Genomic DNA, 19,800 nt, shown 5'->3' with positions numbered 1-19,800 from the left:
GAATCTTACTAAAATTATGGTTTTTACATGCAGAAAAGAGCAGTAAGTAATGCTGGTTTAGACTGTATTCATCATCATTAGGAAATTGGTAGTTCTGAGTGGTTAAAATACATTTTCCCATTGATCCTCCTGGGCTATGCCATTGACCAAAGAAGTGGGAGTATTTTTTTATCATAAGTTTTCTTGATGAGTTCTCAACAGATTGTGGTCATGCTGATTTAAAGCTAGCACAGTGCTGGAAAATTTGGAGGAAGACATGAGGCAGCCAGGCAGTGGGCAGGTTCTCCCTGCCTCAGCAGGGAAAAATCTGCCGCAATCAGGATAGTCTGGGAGTTTCTGAACCTGGAGCTGTTTAACATGGTAGAGTAAATACTGGGAGCTGGAAAAATATTTTGGCGCAAACCCCATCACAGAGTTACTGAGAGATATTTTCTTGGGCTGATGTTTTGGGCTGATGTAGGTTTGGCTGGGGGAAAAAAAAAAAAAAGAGGAGGAGAGGAGCCTTAGAAGAAATTACTTTGTTTGACTTTCTATTAAAATAAGTGCTGATTTTTTTTTTTTTTTTGAGTTAAGTAAGCCAAGGACAGGAGAGGTGTTTTCAAGTTACATCCCTCAGTTCCAGCACAGTCACCCTTTCAACAAGCTGCATGGACAGAGGTCTTACTGAGAAAGGTTTTTTAAACAGAAGAAAATAGCCTTGAACTGAGGGCTTATCTTTTCCCTTACAATATCGCCGTCACAAGACCTCAGTAATAACTCATCTTCACCTGTTAGGTGGCCTGACACTACTGCACCTCGTCTCTGCTTAAGGGCAGGATTATTAGTTTTAAAGCGCATAAAGGAAGACACATTGTTGGCACCTGCATCCCTGACCAGAATAAGAAGGGTAGTAATAAATAAGCTCTGAAGGAGTGGTATGCAATGATCTTTTTGAGAAACAAAATGTTGTGCAATAAGAAGAAAAATATTAATGATGTATTACAGCTTTGCGTGAAGATTACCATGCTTGATACAACATCAGTTTATGACAGTAAAAGCTGCAAGCAAGCAGTTTATCACTCTGCATGCATTTTTTTGGTCTGCTCTTCTAAGGCTGAACGCACAGTGAAGAAATGGCAGTGAGAAATGCTGCTCCAGGAAAAGGAAGAGGCAGTATCCTGCAGAGGATTCCCTTGCTTGTAGTTTGTAGGAGCATTTTCTCTGTTCTTGCCATGGCAGGATTGTGTTTTGCACGCACACGTGCACCTAGAGAAGGATGGAGCAACCTCCCCCTCCAATTTACATATACCCAGAAACCCAGAGGCAACCAACCACTTCCAGAGTCCTCCTGGTGACTTGAACAGAAAATTCAACATCTGTTGAAAATTAAAAACAAACCTTTAAGCTCTTGTCTCTGAATGTGGGATCACAGCCTTGTGCTTTGCTCAGCCCAGAGGTTGCTGTGCCTAGAGCACACTGGAGAGCGTGTTTGGTGCTGCCGTCTGTGAGGATGGGGAGTTCAGTATTCTGTCTGAGTTTCACCTTGCATCTTTTATTTTCTTACAATCTTTGCAGAAGAATGTTCTGAAGAATATCAGAAAGCTGTACACATACACAGTTATCATTGTATCAATTATCAAGCTGTACACGCATACACAGTTAACAGTGGGGAAGACTGATAAATCATCTCACACCGAGTGTGGGGATGGCACTGTCAGCTCCAGCTTCATTTCCCCCTGCCCCTGGGTCTGCACCTCATGCACTTGCAGCACTGCAGCCTCTTGCTTGGCCTGTGAATCCTACCCGTGGGTGCAGCATGGTGTATGCATTGCACTAAAAAATGTGTTACACATGGCATAGCACCACAGCTCCTACCTGCCATGGTCCAGCTCGTTCACTGCATCCTGGCACATGGCCTCGTGCAAACTTTTGACACACCTGGAAAAGCAAACATGTAAGAGGTCTAATGAGAAATTTGCCATTGACTTACACGGGGGAAAGATCAAAGCAATTTAATAAGAGAAAACGTTGCCCACTTGTCCAGTCCTCTTTCAGATTAAAGTTATCAGAAAGAACCAGCTGCTGTTAGATTGTCTCACTTATCTCTATATCACAGGATTATCTGCAAACAGTCTCTATTCCTGTTGCATCTATGTGTCATACACACTGTAATTATTGGTACTATTTTTACAATTGTGCAGAATTTTCTTTCTGCAGCCAAAAACTTTCTTTTTGGCGAAACATTTTTTTGCAGGCTAATTTTCTCTCAAGGCACTTGGAACAATAAAGAGGTATATATTTTTTTAAAGGTGCTACATATCATAAGGGCACCTAGATAGTCTAAAAATCTAAAATGCATGCAATTTTAAACCCATGCAAATTTTAGGATGCACATTAGAGCAGGCAGGTGAACATTACATTCATTCATATATAATAAAGAATACTTAGGAACAAGGAATATCACCTTGGCCATTGCTTGAGTCTCCTTAGCCCAGCAGTTGACAGAATCTGCTCAGAACAAATGCACTCTCCCACCCCAAATGAAAAACCAACAGTGTTAATGTCAGACGAACTGTCATTTTTTTTCCTTCATACTTAGATTCATGCATTCCATTGCTTATACGTGTATACAGGGAAGAAAAAAAAAAAAAAGGCTTGAATTTAGGTCTTTTGGGCCAGAAGTTTGACCATGTGATGACTTTGGGAATTCTCTGTCCTTGACTAATGCAGGTATGCTCTGTTGTTTCAGTTGCTTGTGTTGTTGTTTTAGGGAAAGTCACGCCACTTCGTGGGTATTCGCCCTTCAACATGGAATCCCTTCGTTTATCTGGATTACAATAACTTCTGGAGGACCATGGACAAATTTGGAAAAGAGGTAGGTTCTGTAAATTGCACCTATTTCCTATAGAGCTCGTGTCACCATAAGTAAATCTGTGTTGGTTATATTTTTCTTCTCTGGCAGGCTGTAGAAAGATTTTTTCCCCTTCCCCTGCTCAAGCCTTTTAGAGGATGGATGGGTCATCTTTGTAGCTTGCCAAGCTGAGCTCTGATTTGTCTTTGGAGTAATTTTATTTCTAAAATTCTTAAATAGCAAATGCCTCAAAAATTCAAGTAGTACAACTTCAGATCTCTCTGTGTACAAAAAGTAGCCCCTGGGGATTCATGCTGGGACCTGGCAATGATAAAGTGATGAATAATTTATTGGATAATTTGCCTCTGTCTCTAGATTCCTCTTGAAGCACCATGGGATGCTCCACATGCTGAAGAGTGGGACAAAATGACCATGAAAGAACTAATAAATAAGACTTGCTGGACCAAGTACGTAACTCTTCATTCATTCTGAAATCCAAATGCAAAATGACAGTGGGTCCCTAGCAAATTCTGGAGTACAGCTGCATGAAGCCTTCTTGTGGAGAGCTTTCTCATGTTCCAATTGAGCTCAGATGGGGCATACTCAGATCTCTGTTGAGCCAAGTACCCGTGGCAAGGAGGGACAGCAAAAACCTTGCAGAGTCCAAACGAGCCCGAGAAGTTAGAAATGTCTCTAGTTGATGAAATGTAGTTCATATCAACAAAGGCAATGAAGGTAACATGTGATAGATAGTGACAGAGTAGAAAAAATAAATGTACTGTGGACAGTACATTGAATGCATTTACAGTTCACACTGCTTTAACACACTGTATCCCAGGTAAAGCAAGGCAAGTAATTGTTCCTTTTTATTCAGTGCTATGGAGGAAATAAAAAGAATAGTTTTTCTTAGTGTGACAAAAAAAAGGGGGGACTGGAAAATTATGACAGACTCAAAGAGGAAATAAATTACTAGATGTTTGGAGAAAGTCTTCATAGAGGGGTTGAGAAGCGTTACTGTGTGACATGAAGTCTTGTGGGAAAATTCCTGTGGTCTTCAGTGCAGTTAGTGTTTCAGCTATGCGGGGGCTAGCAGAAAAGATTAGTGTATGAACACCTACTTTGAGCATACGTACAGATCACAGTGGCATAAACCAGTAGCTATTTCTTCCAGTAGCTAAGTCGTCTGAAGCATTTTTGAGTACTTAAGGGTGTGCCATCCACAAAGCATAAAGAAGTAGTTATCAGTGACTTGAGCTGGCTAAGTTTTATTATCATCAGTTATTTTCGTGCCTTTGAGCCCCCTTCACAGACCACATACCCACAGAGTAAGATGCTGTACAAGCACGAGAGAAATGTATGGCATCTCACCCAAAGTGTTTAGGTTTAGGATGAGAGAACGCAGATATACAAAGGCAATGAGAGAGCAGGAGATGTTTGAGATGAGATTGATCTTTGTGAGGGACTGTTGTTAGGCGCTGGCTGAGGGCATGTGGATGACAGGGTAGGACACAGTGCTTGTGTGGGCTGGCAGATGTGATTAAAGATGCTGTAGAAACCTGAGCTTTGCCTCTGCAGGCCCACATACACAGGAGTGACAGTGTGCGCTCTTCTCACCATATTTCCACTTAATTCAGGTGAGAACATGCCTTTCCTCCTCTGTAGGAGAAGCAGCACAAATGATGTCCTCTGACTCTTGGCCATGTCATCTCCTACATAATTATAGTGTGTCTGCTTTAAACCTTGGAGAGAAAGAAGGCCTTCTTGTTGCCCTTCACCTCCCTTGCTGGTTTGTGCCTGGCTAGGAGCTTCGTCTTCATCCCTGCTGGCCTTTTGCCACGCTTGCTCATTGCAGAGCACCATCCTTCTGCTCCCAGGAGGCTGTCCTTGAGTGCTAGCCAGCTCTGCTGGGCCCCTTTGCCCTACAGGGTAGTTTCCCATGGGATTCTGCCAAGCGGGCCCTTGAGGAAGCTAAAATCCACTCTTCCAAAGTTCAGGGTTGTAACTCTGCTGTTTGTCTTACTCCTCTCAGGATCTTAGACTCCACAGTCTCATGCTCACTGCAGCCAAGGGTGCCCTTCACCTTTGCATTATCCAACAGGTCCTTCTCATCTGTGAGCATCAGGCCCAATAAAATGTCTCCCCTAGTTTTCAGCCTCAGGGCCCAAGGTGATATATTGCTTAAAAAATGTGCAGTGTATTTTATATGTCTATGAAGGAGCCCAGTATATGAATAGAAAAAGGAACAATGTTCAGTATGGCGCAACAACAGCTGGAAATACTCTTTTATTCATTTCCTTTTTCAATAAATTCTATTTATTAGACAAAGAGAAGCATGCTCATGCTAACACCTGTATCCCTGCTTGCTGTGCTGGCCCCTGTGCTTCTTTGTACTTCTCCCTTGCATTCAGCGTCTTATTTGTTTGGCTGTGCTCTGTTTGCCTTTTCATGCTGACTGTGGTTTAGCACTGTGCTTGCAGCTTCCTAACCAAAACTTTCCATTTGAAAGGATTTTGCTGGGTTAAATCTTACTCCGGCTCCATGTGATACAATATACAGCAGTTTGGACTTTCTCTTGCTCTCTGATGCACTGCAGTTTTCTTTACAATAAATTTCATGAGCCATTTCTCTGCAAACTCAGTCACTTTGAGCTACCCTTTCTGTTCCAAGTGCACTGGCTCTTCCTTTTCTAGTTTTTACTGTTCCTCTTAGTCAGGAAGTCAGTAAAGTATAAGCAAAACCAGGTTTATAGTGATCTCTGTGGGAACATGTTTATCTGCAAGACTGCTTCTGCTGCTGGTGGCTTTCTCGCACTCCAGTTTTAACGGACACACTCAGCCGAAACATGTTCAAAAAGCCATTTTAAATCTTCAAGCCAAACCAGATTTTTCTAAACATAGTTAAAAGCGGTACCACCCTAAATGGAAAAGCTTTTTTACAACATTTTCTGTATGACTTGGGTCAAGATTGCAATGTAAGAGTAATTTGTCACATGCCACGGATCAGCCTCTACTAATCCTGGAGACTCTTCATATTTCTCAAGCTACAGCAGTTTGGCATCTCAGTGCTTTCAGGACTGTTACAGAGGGCTGTTGTGTGCATGATGTTTTCATATTCTTACTAATGAAATAGAGGTGACTGGACTTCATGCCTAGGGAAATTAGGTTATAAAAGTTTAAAAGTTATATATTTTAGCCTGGACAACTGGCAAAGTTGCTTCCTTTAGGAGATGGTTATAAATCCATGTGGTTTTATGAAGCTTCATCTGAATCAAAGACCTTTTGCTGTCTTTGCAAAATAATCTCAATTCTTTTACTAATATGTAGCTACAGATGAAACAAATGTTCATAGATAGCAATGTCCTCATCTCCTGCTGGTGTTACTCTGTTTATGTTCAGAGGATTTACTTCAGTAGACCACTGGTCCTCTCCCTATATTTGTGGCATTAATTGACATTTTGATTTTTCTGGGTTACTTATAGTGTCTGATTCTTGGTTTTACAAAAGCACTGTTATACCAGAGATGGGAAATGTCTTAGCAGTGTGGCTAGTTGAGTCCCTGAGGACCAATCAGACCTTGGAAATGATGTGCCTGATGAGCTCCCCGTGGAGGGGAAATGCAGAAGAGGTTTGCTAACAGGTTACCAAATGCATTCTCCTGTTGAGAAAAATATTTGTTTTGATGAAAGGAATGGCAACTGGGAAAGTATTTAAAGAAATAACTAAGGTAAAATCAGTGGGATTTCAAACTCCATGGGTAAATGCTTTGGGAGGAAGGGAGGGAGGCGCTGATATAACCGTTGAAACAATCAAGCTCCAGGCTAACAAATGAGGCAAATATAAATCATTTTGGCTTCTCTGACTGTGGGGTAGCAGCCCTTATCGAGAATAATAAAGAAAAAATAATGAAAGCAATCAGGAAGTCGCATTTGTTCAGTACCTGTTTCTGCTCCTGTGTTTCATGCAGAGCCGGTAAAGAATTTGCTACCCTCTTTGTGAATGTCAACGTCACATCTGAGCCGCATGAAGTCTCTGCTCTCTGGTTCCTGTGGTATGTGAGGCAGTGTGGGGGCACAGCCAGGATATTCTCTGTCACCAACGGGGGACAGGTACAAAATGTCTCCTATTTTTCCCCCTCTTGAAACCATAAAGAGCAAGTGGAGTGTTGTACCCGCCAAACTCCTGTAATTAATGAAAGGAGAACAAAACACCAAGTTTATGGGGCACCAAAGACGGTTATGTTCTCATGGGGCTGAACGGCCCTCTCAGCTAACTCTGTGTAATGAGGAATTTTATTAGCTAGGCTGTGGGATAAATTGGGACAATTTAATTAATTTTTCTGTCCTGTGTTCACTTCAGCACAGTTCTTTTGTTGCAGATTTGTTACCCCCCCCCCGCTTTGTGTGCCGATTTGTTTTCTATGGGATACTTACCACATCTGAATGTTTTCAACAGTTCAAAGCAATTGTGCTTCAGGCTGAAATACTGATTTATTCATTTTTTGTGGAAGTCTCTAATTGCCAAGTTGGAAGTAGGAAGCAAAAGACCCTTCCTTCTTGAGACAGCTCACACGGCAGCACGTTTTTTGAGTTACTTGAGTCTGTTCCTCACCTTGGTCGTGGCAGACAGCTGGTTGCCTGCAGAGCCTCGTTTTTCATCTGATTGTTCTGGATGAAATTTCAGAAAAGGGAAGAGGGGGGCTGTCAAAATAACTTGTATATTGGGGTAGGAATAGACAACCATGTGTCAGGAAGGCTGGAAGCAGAGCTAGTGCTGCCCTCAGGTAGGAGTAAAACCTAAGAACCTTCCTCCTTAGGGGCCTCTCAGCCACAGTTGCTGTCCCATGTCAGCAGCTGCTAGATGTTGTGGTAAGGATTAAAAATAAAACGAATACCCTTAGCTAGACAAGACGTGGAGAGGGGAAAGCTAGGCTGAGAAGAGTGCTTCCTTTTCTTTGTGCCTGGATGTGTCAGGCTGCCTTGATTGCTGCCTTCCTTCCCTCTCCCTGATCAAAATCAGCTGAGCAAAAGTATTTCTGACTTAGCAGCCATGACGAGTCTTATAAAACTTCTTCAGGCAGTCATTTCAGTCTTTCAGCAGAAGAATTTGTGGCTCCTTTCCTCCCTGCCAGTACCAGCATCTTCTATGTAAAGTGAGCTGCTTGATAGAGCAATGGTGGCTGGCGGATAAAAGAGGGCTAATGCTTCCAATGGGCCTCTGCACAGACATCACAAAAAATATGTGTCACAAATTGTGCTTTTTCCAGACAACACTGTCTCTGTGTCATCCCAGGGACAGATAAAGCTCATTGCCTACTGCACTCAAGGCCAGACTCAGTTAAAGACCTGTCTTACTTATGAGCTTGAGAAGGCTTTAGCTGTACAGATGCAGGCTGGTATCTTTGTCACACATGAGGGTTTTGATAGCACAGCGATGGGTAAAATACTAAAAACTTCTTTTTAATGAGGTGATTTGTTTATTCTAGCTAAAATATCTGCATTATACTTCTTTATTCTGCAGGCTTCATGAGCCTTTAAGCCAGCTAATTGAGAAAGCCATTGTAAAAATGTCTCAGCTATCAATCTCCATTGAGGTTCAGGCTTCTGTCTTAGCTCTTCTGAAAGTCTGGGCTACTTTATGCATCCTTAGCACTTGCAGATTTGTCTTGGAGTTTCTTGATTATGAGCAGGAGTCATGTTCAATGTCATTGCGATTAATGCTTGTGAATTTTTGTTTATTTTTTTTTCTGTTTGTTTTTTAGGAGAGGAAGTTTATTGGGGGTTCTGGTCAGATATCGGAGAAAATGAAGGATCTCCTTGAAGGCAAAGTTAAACTGGAGAGACCTGTGGTCCGTATTGATCAGACAGGTGATAATGTCATTGTGGAGACTCTAAACCATGAAATATATGAGGTAATTTGATTAAAATAAAAGTAGAGTATGCATTTAGTGGGTGAATACATCTGCTGTAGCTCTTAGCCAGATGTAATCAGGAAGTACCTATTTGTGTGTGTCTATTTCTCAGACTGTCCGGACAGTCTGTGAAACCTGCTTTGCAGATTTATTTACGGCTGGGTCACAAGTTGGTGTTCTGCTAATTGGTCATTAGTCTGCTTTGTCTATCTGACCTTTTTCTGTGATTATGTAGTTTTACATTTTAGTTCCTCATTGAGACTGTTTCAGATAAAGAAAAATAAGGTTCCTGTTTGTATCAAAGTTTGTGGTTTGCAGAGAAAAAAAAAAAAGGGGCAACATTTCAAACCCAGTTAGTAAGATTTGTGAGGTCAGCTTGTCACAAGTTAGGAAAGGCCAGGGCTCAGCCCCATCCCATGCAGTGACAACAGCTCCCTTCTGAACACAGAGCTAAGCCTGCTGTGGGGGCGAGGAGGGTTTGCGGGGCTCAGTCACCGCCTGCAAGATCCTTGTCTCACCAGCTGCAGTGTTCAGAGGATATTTAAAGAAAGTTAGCAGAAAGGGAAGGGGCTGTTTGGCAGAGGAACATGTCTGAGGATGTCCTGAGGAGGGGCTCTCTCCCTCCCCCAGGGATTATTAACCATGGAGTCAAACCACAGGCTTCTTCCTCTGTGCCGGCTGAGCCCAGTCGGAGCAGATGGGCTTCCTGCACTCAGTGGCCCTGCCAGCATCAGCACTCCTTGGAGCAGCAGTGAGTGCAGTGATTCAGTGTCAGCCTGAACCCTGAAGCAGAGCATCCTTCGTCACTCCGGTCAGATACAGATCTGTGGGAGGAATGGAGCATGTTCAGGAAAGCTGAAATCACCACCAGTGTTGCCTGTCTGGAAGTAGAATACTGGGAACATGCATTGAAGTGATATTTTTTTTTAATAATAAAAAAAAAAAGGGTCATATTTTCTTGGGAATAGTAAAAGACACTTCTACCTATGCTGTAAGATCTTTCTTGTCCCACTCCCTGACCTGTCTCCAGCCAAGTTTCATCTCTAGTCCTGTAGCGTCCAGAAAGCTATCAGGAATCACATAATCACAAAATAACGTATTTTCCCTTTCTTCTTTTTCTGAAATGGCAGAATTCTTCTGACCAGCTGGAAATATCTGTGTAGGAAAGCCAAGTAGGAAAGTCAGGGGTGAGAAAGTTGTTAATGACGGATAAGAGCATCTTTCAAATGTGTCCTGCAGGGCAACCTAAGTGTGAGGCAGTGCCTTGTCTCTGCTGACAGTGGTTTACTTTTCAGGGCAAGTATGTGATCAGTGCTATCCCTCCTATCCTGACAACGAAGATCCATTACAACCCAGAACTGCCACCAAAGAGAAACCAGTTAATTCAGCGTTTGCCTATGGGGTCTGTCATAAAATGCATGGTGTACTACAAGGAAGCCTTCTGGGAGAAGAAAGGTATGTGGGGGAAACGAAGGACTTGGGAACCCAGTGCTATGCTAATTTTGAAGCTCTGCTGTCAGGAAATAAATCCGGGGGGGCGGGGGCATTAAATGTGCAAAACACCCAAAACTAAACAGAAATAGAAAAGCAAAAGGTAACTCTCCCTGAGAAGGCGAGCTCTTTGTCCAAGCTTAAGTATACACCTTTTCCCAAAGCAGAGTTCAAACCCCAGCAGGATCCCAAGTCTCAGAGCTGCCAGCTGATGACTGATAGAAGAAGCCAGGTTTCCCTGGGAAGTATTGCTGAAAGCTGTGAGGCCACCTGCAATGCACAGAAACAGCAGCCATGCAGCAGCAAGTCCCTCCTTCTCCCTGCAGAGACAGAGTTAGGGCAGCCAGAGGGAATTTACAGCAGACGACAGTGAGAGCTTTGGGTGTGAGACCTTTCCCTGTTTTTAATCCTCTGTTCTACAGACTTGATATCTCAGAGGAATGGGAAAAGTAGGTTAGCTTTTTGTTTAACTCAAGATATTTTTCCAGGTACTGCAACATCACATTTTTCTCAGCTTTAACTGTTAAAGAATGATCAAAAAATCAGTTAGCATTTCTAGAGCTATTTGCATGAACAGGTTAGTTTCCACTTCCTATATAATGCCACCGAAAGTTGCACTGGGTGAGAATATTTCTTAATCGAAAGAATATAATTTTGCATGTTTCAGGGCATAAGCCAGCTACCAAATGGGATTAGAAAGAAATGTAGGTAGGTTTATACACTGCTATCTGTGCAGGATTTTTTGCGTGTTCATCTGAAACATGTAGGTGGTGCCAGGGATGTGATACTAGATTAGATTGCCCATGTTTCTGCTGCATTACTGTTACTAGACACCATTTATGACAGTCGTATCATCAACAAAATCGATACAGAGTGTATATTTGAGCCCACAGTGACCAGATATAATTACATCGGGTTTTGTTGCTGCTCTTGTTGTTCTAACCAAAGTTACTTATGGAATGAACCATCGTAGTTCTTGCTAGATCAATTTATTTTTAATGCTTACTGAGTCCAATATAGAAAGCCACAGGGACTTGCAACAAGACACAAAAATTCCTTACTAAGTAGTAATGGAATTTAAAAACCACTTTTATAAGTCCATGTACAAAATTTCCCAGAGTCAGAGGGAAGAGAGGAAAGACTGTTACAGACTTGTAGTTATTATTGGTGACCAAGGAATTACTGTGCAATTCCTTGTATTGATAGTTTTCCCAGTTCACTGCTGTCAGTAGTAGTGATTATCAACAGGTCTCTCTGACAATTATTTTGCCTTTTTTTCCCCCTTAGGTTGCAGTGCTTCTCTCTTCATTGAGGATGAAGAATGCCCAATTGGAATAACCATAGATGACACAAAACCAGATGGATCTTTTCCTGCCATTATGGGGTTAGGAGCTTCTAGCCCATACTTACAGATATGCATTTCTTTTTGTATAAAGGAGTGAGAGGAGGAAGAGGGGAAATGGACAGATCCTATCAGTGGTGCCCACTCCCACAGCCCTAGTAGAGGGTGGAGAGTACTTCTGACAGCCCCCTTGTGCCTCTCTAGTCCACATAAGCTTTTATGTGAAATTTGTGCTACAAATAGCCTGATAAAAAGGTGATCGTTGGGAAGGGGTTGCTGGATTCACCTTTGCTCATTTGAAGCATTCAGACAGTGTTTTGCTGCCGAGTAGACTTAGAAATAAATCCTTTACTTACCTAGTTTTATGAGAGTCTTATGAGCCTGTATTCTGCTTATGTCAGGACCTTGTATTTAGCAAAATGAAAATGCAATTGTCCAAGACATCATCGTTTGCATCCTCTCCCCATCTAGCTGAGGAGGGACAAAGAACATCAGCTTGTGGTTACGTTAGGCAGCAGCTGTTCAATGAGGAAATCGGAATTCCAAAGAAATTACCAAATATTGGAGCTGGAGTTTGGACAAACAGATGAGAAAATGTGTAGCAGCATTTATTGGCTTTTAAAAATGAAGTTAAGCCAATATGAACAAACAATCTTTACAAATGTTTCCACTGTAATCTGAGGGGAACCTGCCAAAAAAGGCCAATATAAATGTCAAGCAACTATTTGTGAAGTATTTGGCAAGGAAAGCACGCTACTTCTACCAAACTGTACATGCTTATGGGCATATTCAAGGCTTAAAAACTTCCGTCCTGCAAGTGGTAAACCTCCTCCAAATGGCAAATCGTTTCTTGCTTTCTCCTTGTGGATTTCTCCTTGCAACTTCACTCTGAAAGAGTGCAGGAACCTAATTCATCCCTGGGGTATCTCTACTGAGGTCAGAGGAACTAATCACCAGATTTGCTTCTTTCATGCTGAGTAAAAATCAGGCACAGTTCTTACAGGACTGGTCCATGGTGTTGTGCAGTGTTTGTCAGAGCAGCAGGCTACCAGCACGTATTAGCACCAAGTAGCATGGGCAGTGGTATGGCCAGCTGCCTGTGAGACATCAAAAGCACAAGAAAACTCAGGGTCTCAGCCTTTTTGGATAAGAACTAGGTGTAAGAAGGGAGTCGGTGCAGGCTAGTTTGTTGAATGCAGGGTATCCCACAGGGGCCTTACACCCGTCCGTCCTATAGTTATTTAGGGATTAGATATCATGAAAAACTGTCAGACCCATTACATGCCATTAAAATGCTTTGTCCATCTTTTTTAGCGTCATTTCAAGCAAGATGTTGCAAATCAGCTGGAGTGTTAACACTGTGTGATATTTATATGCCATATTTTTCTTTTCAGTTTCATCCTTACCAGAAAGGCTGTTAAACTGGCCAGTCTCACTAAGGAAGAGAGGTAAGAGTTCAGAAATTGTAAATATTTTAGATACAAATTGGTTGTCTGGAATGCTTCCCCACAGGCATGTATGTGGGTTTGTGTGTGTGTATGTAAATACTAACATACTCAGTGCAACTACAAGTGCTGGAAATCGTGGTGAAAATTTAGCTTTTAGCATAAACAGGCCAAGACACTAACACCGATATCCATGCAGTTATGGTTATTTCTGAGTTTCAAAGTCCTGCCTGCTCTTCCATTTTATGATTTATTAGCTCTGCATGTGCATTGATAAGACTTTCCTCAAGACGTTGCCAGGCTGCACCCCACTGAATGATGCTTCATCCCAGGGAGAGATGGAGCACTGACACTCATAGTTTTGGGTTTCCTTCACATTCGGACTGGGCAACAAAATTCTTAAACCTCCATGCTTACAACAGTGTGGTTGCTCTGTTAGTCTGTGGCATGAACAAACAGTACTTTCTAAATGTGATTTTAGTATACATGCAAGTGAAAGAGGAGTTCTGCTTAGGAATGTGAGTAGCATTCTCCAGCTCATATGTTGTTCTCAGATATAGTAAATCTGTAAGGATTTCATTGATTTATATTATTTCTCTTCTGGTCTTACATCAGTGAACAGGAGAATGAATTGGCTCCGCATCCTAAAATAACTGCACAGAGATTTATTTTTTTAGAGCTCATTGCCAAAATTGGCCTTCATTTCCCATTCCAGGGTCCATTCTGTATATCACAGTTATGCTTCAGCATTTGAATATGCACCCTAAGATAAGAACTGGAAATCAGACTTAAAAGCAAAGCAAAAAACCACTTTCTTTCCAATGTGTTGCAATATGTATTTATTTTTTTTAATAACAAGAGCAATAGCTTAGAGGTTTTTTCCACTTTTTTTTTCCCTGAATATTTTTGTTCTCATACAGGAAGAAGAAAATCTGCGAGGCATATGCCAAGGCAATGGAGATGGAAGAGGCATTACATGTAAGACATGAATATTTGTTTTCACCTTTGTTGTATGGTAACGTTGCTACTTTGTTCTGGAGGATGAAGCCAAATTGCCTGGGACCTAAAATTGTATGTTGTGCCATAGAACCTGTACACCAGAGGTGAGGGCAGCAGCACCTAGTACAGGAAGAAAAGACCTGGGAGTCTCACTCTTTGCAAGAAAAGAAAAGGCAGTGAATGGTTTAATTTGTCCTGCATTTCTCTGTGGGAGGATAGAGCTTCTCTAGAAGTGCAAATGTTTGTTTGGTGTTAATGGATAGCATTAATCAGATGATATGACATTGTACCCTTAACCTGTTTTTTCCATCTTCAAAGGAAATTTGTTTTTTTCTTTCTTTTATTTCCAGTTTCTTTGCCACTGTTTCACTCTCTAATGTTTGCTAATACTTACAGCCAGTGCATTATGAAGAAAAGAACTGGACCATGGAACAATATTCAGGGGGTTGTTACACAGCCTACTTCCCACCTGGCATAATGTATTCGTACGGAAGGTAAAACAGAGAACGCTTTGCTTTCTAGTTTGCATTTCTTAGCTCATTTACAATGATGCACTTTGTGCAACAAACTTAGGACATATGTAGCCCTCTGGGGGAACTCCAACCCTCTTTCCGCTCCCCTGCACCCCAGCTAATAAGAGTCTTGCTTTCGACTTTAATGAGAGCAGTTTCTTTTGTGACATTCAAGAAAACAAAGCACAGTCACAAGGGGACCTGCTACAGCTACAAAACCTTTCCCCACAAGTCAGGCTACTTAGAGTATTTGCCACTATGCAGTATTTGCGTGTTTTCATTATACCATTTAATGCTTTCCGAGGTCTTGAAGACATGCATCTTGGACACAGGAGGAATCTCCACTGACTGTGTAGGTGGAGCATTGGGTTCTGGCAAAGCCCATAGAGTCACATAACCAGGGGAAGACAAAACCCTTACATGAAAACTCATTCTCTCCTCCTGCCCAGCAAAGCCTCCCATGCCCTCCCCACACAGAACTGCTGTATTCCTAAAGTAGCATGTTCAATAATACCTATTAATATGTGGTGTATCACTGAAAAGCTTGTGGAAAGCACAGTTCAGCACCTATTGGGAACAACCAGACAGATCACATATCGAAAACCAAAGAGCAAGCAAATCATGTAGCATATGACAGCGTGAGCTCTTTAGCATGTTCTCCTCAGACTGTCCATCATGGAGCTACACCCTGCCTCTGTGCCAAGATGTGAATTGGGAAGCAGTCATCCCATGCACAGACTTTTTTGTATCAATTAAACTGAAAGCTTGGGTAGTAATGGGTGAGGTCTCCGGCCTGCAGTTGGATGGGAACTGTTAGAGCAAGCATGTCCCTCCCTGGGAAAGGCAGCTCACTTCCTATGGCTGAGTTGACCAGGATCCTTGTGCAGCTTTGCCCAGCTGAGGGGCTGGTTTATACCACCCTACAGGGCCAGATGCAAATCCCTGAATGCAGATGCCTTGATCTGCCAGCCTCTTTTGGCAAGCAGCCAGGCAAGTCCACCACCCTGAAGAGAAGCTGGTATTGGTGACCCTTCGCTGAGAAAACATCATTCACATCCCATTGTAATGGCAGGATAACAACAAAGCTGCCATGCAGAACACATAAACCTATCAGCTGCACTGCATTTCTGGAGGCCATTAAGATTATCCCTTATCCCAGCACTAAAATAAGGCTTGTATTATCTTGCACAGAAGCTGATTTACGCCTTGGATTTTCTTTCTCAGATCTTGTGTCTGTGTACAGAGGCAGGTGGGTGGTTTTGCAGGGACAACTTGTTGCACTGTGCTCCCCAGCCCTGGTCCTCAGGGATTCTGGAGAAACCAAGTTGAGTGCTCCATCAAAGCCAATGAATTGCTTTAAGAAGGATCATCGCCTTCTTATTACTTGTCATCTGACATTCTCCATTTGTTTTGAAGGATCATTCGCCAGCCAGTTGACAGAATCTACTTTGCTGGCACGGAGACGGCTACCCAATGGAGCGGGTACATGGAGGGGGCCGTACAGGCAGGAGAGAGAGCAGCCAGAGAGGTACAGACTGTTGGCGTGGATCATCTCTTTTAAAAGGCTAAAAAGAATTAAGTACAGCTTGGAGGGTCTCATTTGGTGTATCACACACTGTAATTGGGCTGGGGCTCCTAGAACTGGTGAGGAAAAATCCTGGAAAGGAAAGTGAGCCAAAGGCTTTCTTTTTTTAACTTCAAAAACTGTTTAAACTTTACTTTGTTTGTTATTGAATAAAGTGCAGCCAAAATCTCACAAGAAACTGAACATCACACACTATGTTGCTGCACTAGAGACTTAAAACAAAGCTCAAGCTATATACCTCATGTCCCGATGGACAAACCCTCCAAACTGATGCAGCCCTTAGATATTCCACCACAATTTCTATCACATTAAAAAAAATAAAAAATTCAGTCATTACAAATGTGTGCAGTTATTTCCTGTGCAGCAATCTGGAAATCTGAGCATTATTCAGATTTTTGATCTGTCCCTTCTGCTTCTCCTTTCACCAGAGAGTATAGTGAGCTCGGCTTTATGAATCCATAACGGGTGGCTCTGATAATGTCTAAATCTCAGAATGACACACATTGGGCTGGGTTCCCAGTCACAGTAAAATCTCTTTACAACTGTCTGGACGGAGGGGAAAAAAACATCTTTAAAGGGTATACATTACAATTAAAACTGCTGTATGGCAGAGCCACAGAGTTGTTAAATAATGGAAAATCAGCCCCTTGCTTCCCTTTGACAGAGTATCAAATTCACCTTATAATCTTCATTGCTTGCTCTGTTTCAAGTAACCTAGTTTCTCATTTCTTTTCTCTGTGCCTGTGAGCAACTGTTACAAAGTTAGCTGTCTCTTCTGGAGACATTAATTTGCCCCCAAGAACCTCCATGATTTTTACAACCAGTCTATTGTCAAAAAAACCTTGATAAACTTCGTATGTTCTGAGTGTAGCCAAGAGAGAACTTCGTAATAGTATGCTTTGAAAGCCCGGGACTTGAATATCTCCTCTTTCTAGTTTGGAAGCATTGTTCCCAACAGGCTTTGTGTCCTGAGCACGTGGCACTGTGCTATTTCTCAAATGTCATGTGAAAAAGCATTTTTACTTGTACTCAGGAAGAAAAATAAACATCTGGAAAAGCTGTAGTTCTTTGGATTTCTGTGTGTAGGCCTGCCTTTTACACACAGGGTGAAAGACTGTGAAACTGTCCTTGTGTTCTTAAAACATTGGTTAGGCACACACATAGCCATTTGATCACCAGCTATCATATTTTTAGGCAAACTATCAAAACTCCCTCCTTCTCTCTTTGCTGATATAAGCAGACAAATCGCTATATGTTTTCTGGTTCAATGCACTTTCAGCTAGTCATAGTTATGCTTTTTCTCAGTGTCAGCTTGCTCTGACTTGCTGTCTTTTTCCAAAACAGAAAGTAGTTGGTGGAGTTTTTCACATGTGGTACCAACATTTTTAATTCTAGATTTTACACCGTATGGGGAAGATCCCTGAAAATGAAATTTGGATGCCAGAGCCAGAGTCAAAGGTGAGTGACTTTCTCGTTGTCACCAGAAGAGTGAACCCCCTGGTTGGGCTGCGGTCCCTGTGATGGTGGTTCCTGTGGGACCTGTCCCTCTACAAGATTTTAATTACCTCTTGTGCTGACAGTATTCATTTTTTCAACTTGTCCAAGGTATATTGTTACCTCTGGTTAAGGGGTGGATGACTAAGACCCATAGGTAGCTCCACATTGACTGTCCTGTGGCTTTATGGGCCAACACAAAACACGTGTTTCACGACCATGACCCACCTTCCCCCACCTTATGCGGCCTTCAGGAAAATCTTGTGATCTCCCCAGCCTAGTGAGAGACATTTACTGCATCCCCTCACACAGTGAGGGAGAGCCTGTGGTCATACAAATTCCTCTCTCCTCCAGGATGTCCCATCCCGACCATTTACCACCACCTTCTGGGAGAGGAACCTGCCGTCTGCGCTGGGACTGCTCTGTCTGCTTGGGAATACTGTTTTTTTTCACCTCTGTGGCTGCTGCAGGGCTGTTTGCCTATAAAAAGGGACTATTAATTCGAAATTAGTGTGGACTAAATGTCCAGTTGAAGCTGCGTACTCACTCTTCATCCCATTTACCAGATGAGGGTTATTTTTGGAGAGAAGCGGGCTGGAAAGGGCAAAAGGTATTCTCCTTGTGATTTTCTTTTTAGTGTCATAATTAATGCGTTAAATCTACTGCAATTGCTACCAGCAAAACAAACTTAAATCAACTGTGGGGGTATTTTTTAAATTTGCCTTTTCCTTGTCCATTTGTTTTGATTGGACCCGTTAATATCAATGTTATATTCCTAACATAGGGAAGGCAAAATGCAGATTGGACCTTTTCCGAAAAGCAAAGAGGTTTTGGATCATGCATTCATTTCCACTTGCTGCTCTATTTTTTGCCACACAAGTTAATAAGTACTCTTATGTATTCACCTCAGTTAGTGTCTCAGAATATTTGAGGTTACTTCTGTAGCATCCCTGCTGCACGCAAGAGATTAGCATGCCAATCAGACATAGAATTGCTAAATTAATTTGCAAAGGCATTTGATTAATTATTAATCATCACAATTGAAACTTAACTGTGAGCAGGATGAAAGGAGATAATTAGCATGAAGTAGATCGCTGAATAGTGAGAGGAGAAGCACGGGTGGACTTTGTTCCACCTGCTGCTGAACGAGTAACTATGCTTTATGGTCGCAGAAGGTGCGTAGGGCAGTGAGCCTCACGCTGCTGCAGTTCTTCCACAGAGCAGCTCTCAGTCGCTTCCTGGCCCAAGTGCATTCGACCCAGGCTGGCCACTGACTGTTAATTCACTTCTCTCTACTTTAGCAAAGTGGAAGCCCCTCTGACTTGCAGCAGATGCTGGCTGTTATTTTCAGACCATCAGCAGTTTCCTGGCTCCCTGTCAATTCGCTGTCCCTCATTTTGCTCATACTCCGTACTGCCTTCCTACAATAAGGAGAAATATATTTGGGGCTTGAATTACTGCCTTGTAAATTACAGTAATTGGATGCATCTGCCTGTTCCGCTCTTATTATGTACATGACACACTTAAAATAATCAGTTTAGTGTTAACTGAAGTCTAGAATATGTTTCACAACGTACCGTCATTATGCGGTCTTTTTGCCATGAAATGTGACCATTGTATGTGTCCATGGACTCAATTGTCATTCAACATCAGTGAAATGTGCCTTTCAATTGTCCTGAAACCTTGATAAGAGGATCTCTTCTATAAACTTTTCTTCATATTCTTTCTCTTGTGTCATTTTTTGTGAGTTCGTGCAAGGTGGTGTTTCTCTGCACCTGTGTTAAATCATAGGGCATATCACATACAGCAGCCAACAAACCCTTGCTCTGCTCAACGTGGTCTGTATGTGTACACAAAAGTTTACACAAAACAGACCTACCTACCCAGCAAGATGACTTCACTCCTGCTCACCTCTTCAACTACATTCGTATATCCTCTCACTTTTTTTGTACAAAAGCTTTGCAGACCCCGTAATTCAGTGCAGACCAATCTCAGTCTATGTGCTGGCGGGCTTAACAACAGAAGCTCTTCCCAGAGGGAAGGAGAACTTCAGGTGGCCCCTTGTCATCAGGCTCTTTTCAGATGTGAGCAGGTGCTCAGAGTGTCAGAGTCAAGCACAACACATAAAAGGTACAGCTGGTATGCATCTCCTGAGCTACTTTCTTCATTGTTCCCAGCCATGCTGTGTGAGGATC

At 42.3% G+C, this 19,800-nt stretch overlaps 1 protein-coding gene across 1 annotated transcript in view; it reads left to right on the top strand.

Annotated features, from left to right (window-relative positions):
- Positions 1-19,318, top strand: part of LOC118245697 (amine oxidase [flavin-containing] A-like) — a 37,278-nt gene extending 17,960 nt beyond the window's left edge. The window contains 13 exon segments of the mRNA XM_035542111.2: positions 2,750-2,854; positions 3,206-3,297; positions 6,794-6,935; positions 8,588-8,737; positions 10,033-10,192; positions 11,516-11,612; positions 12,965-13,018; positions 13,936-13,993; positions 14,411-14,508; positions 15,943-16,054; positions 17,507-17,569; positions 17,960-18,049; positions 18,051-19,318. Coding sequence (XP_035398004.2) covers positions 2,750-2,854; positions 3,206-3,297; positions 6,794-6,935; positions 8,588-8,737; positions 10,033-10,192; positions 11,516-11,612; positions 12,965-13,018; positions 13,936-13,993; positions 14,411-14,508; positions 15,943-16,054; positions 17,507-17,569; positions 17,960-18,049; positions 18,051-18,116 — 1,287 coding nt within the window. The 3' untranslated portion in view covers positions 18,117-19,318.
- The last annotated feature ends 482 nt before the right edge of the window (positions 19,319-19,800 follow it).

Source organism: Cygnus atratus, chromosome 1 (genome assembly GCF_013377495.2).
Source record: "Cygnus atratus isolate AKBS03 ecotype Queensland, Australia chromosome 1, CAtr_DNAZoo_HiC_assembly, whole genome shotgun sequence".
Lineage (NCBI taxonomy): Eukaryota > Metazoa > Chordata > Aves > Anseriformes > Anatidae > Cygnus > Cygnus atratus.
The sequence above is the reverse complement of the archived record's forward strand: the minus strand, read 5'-3'. Positions and strand labels throughout refer to the sequence as shown.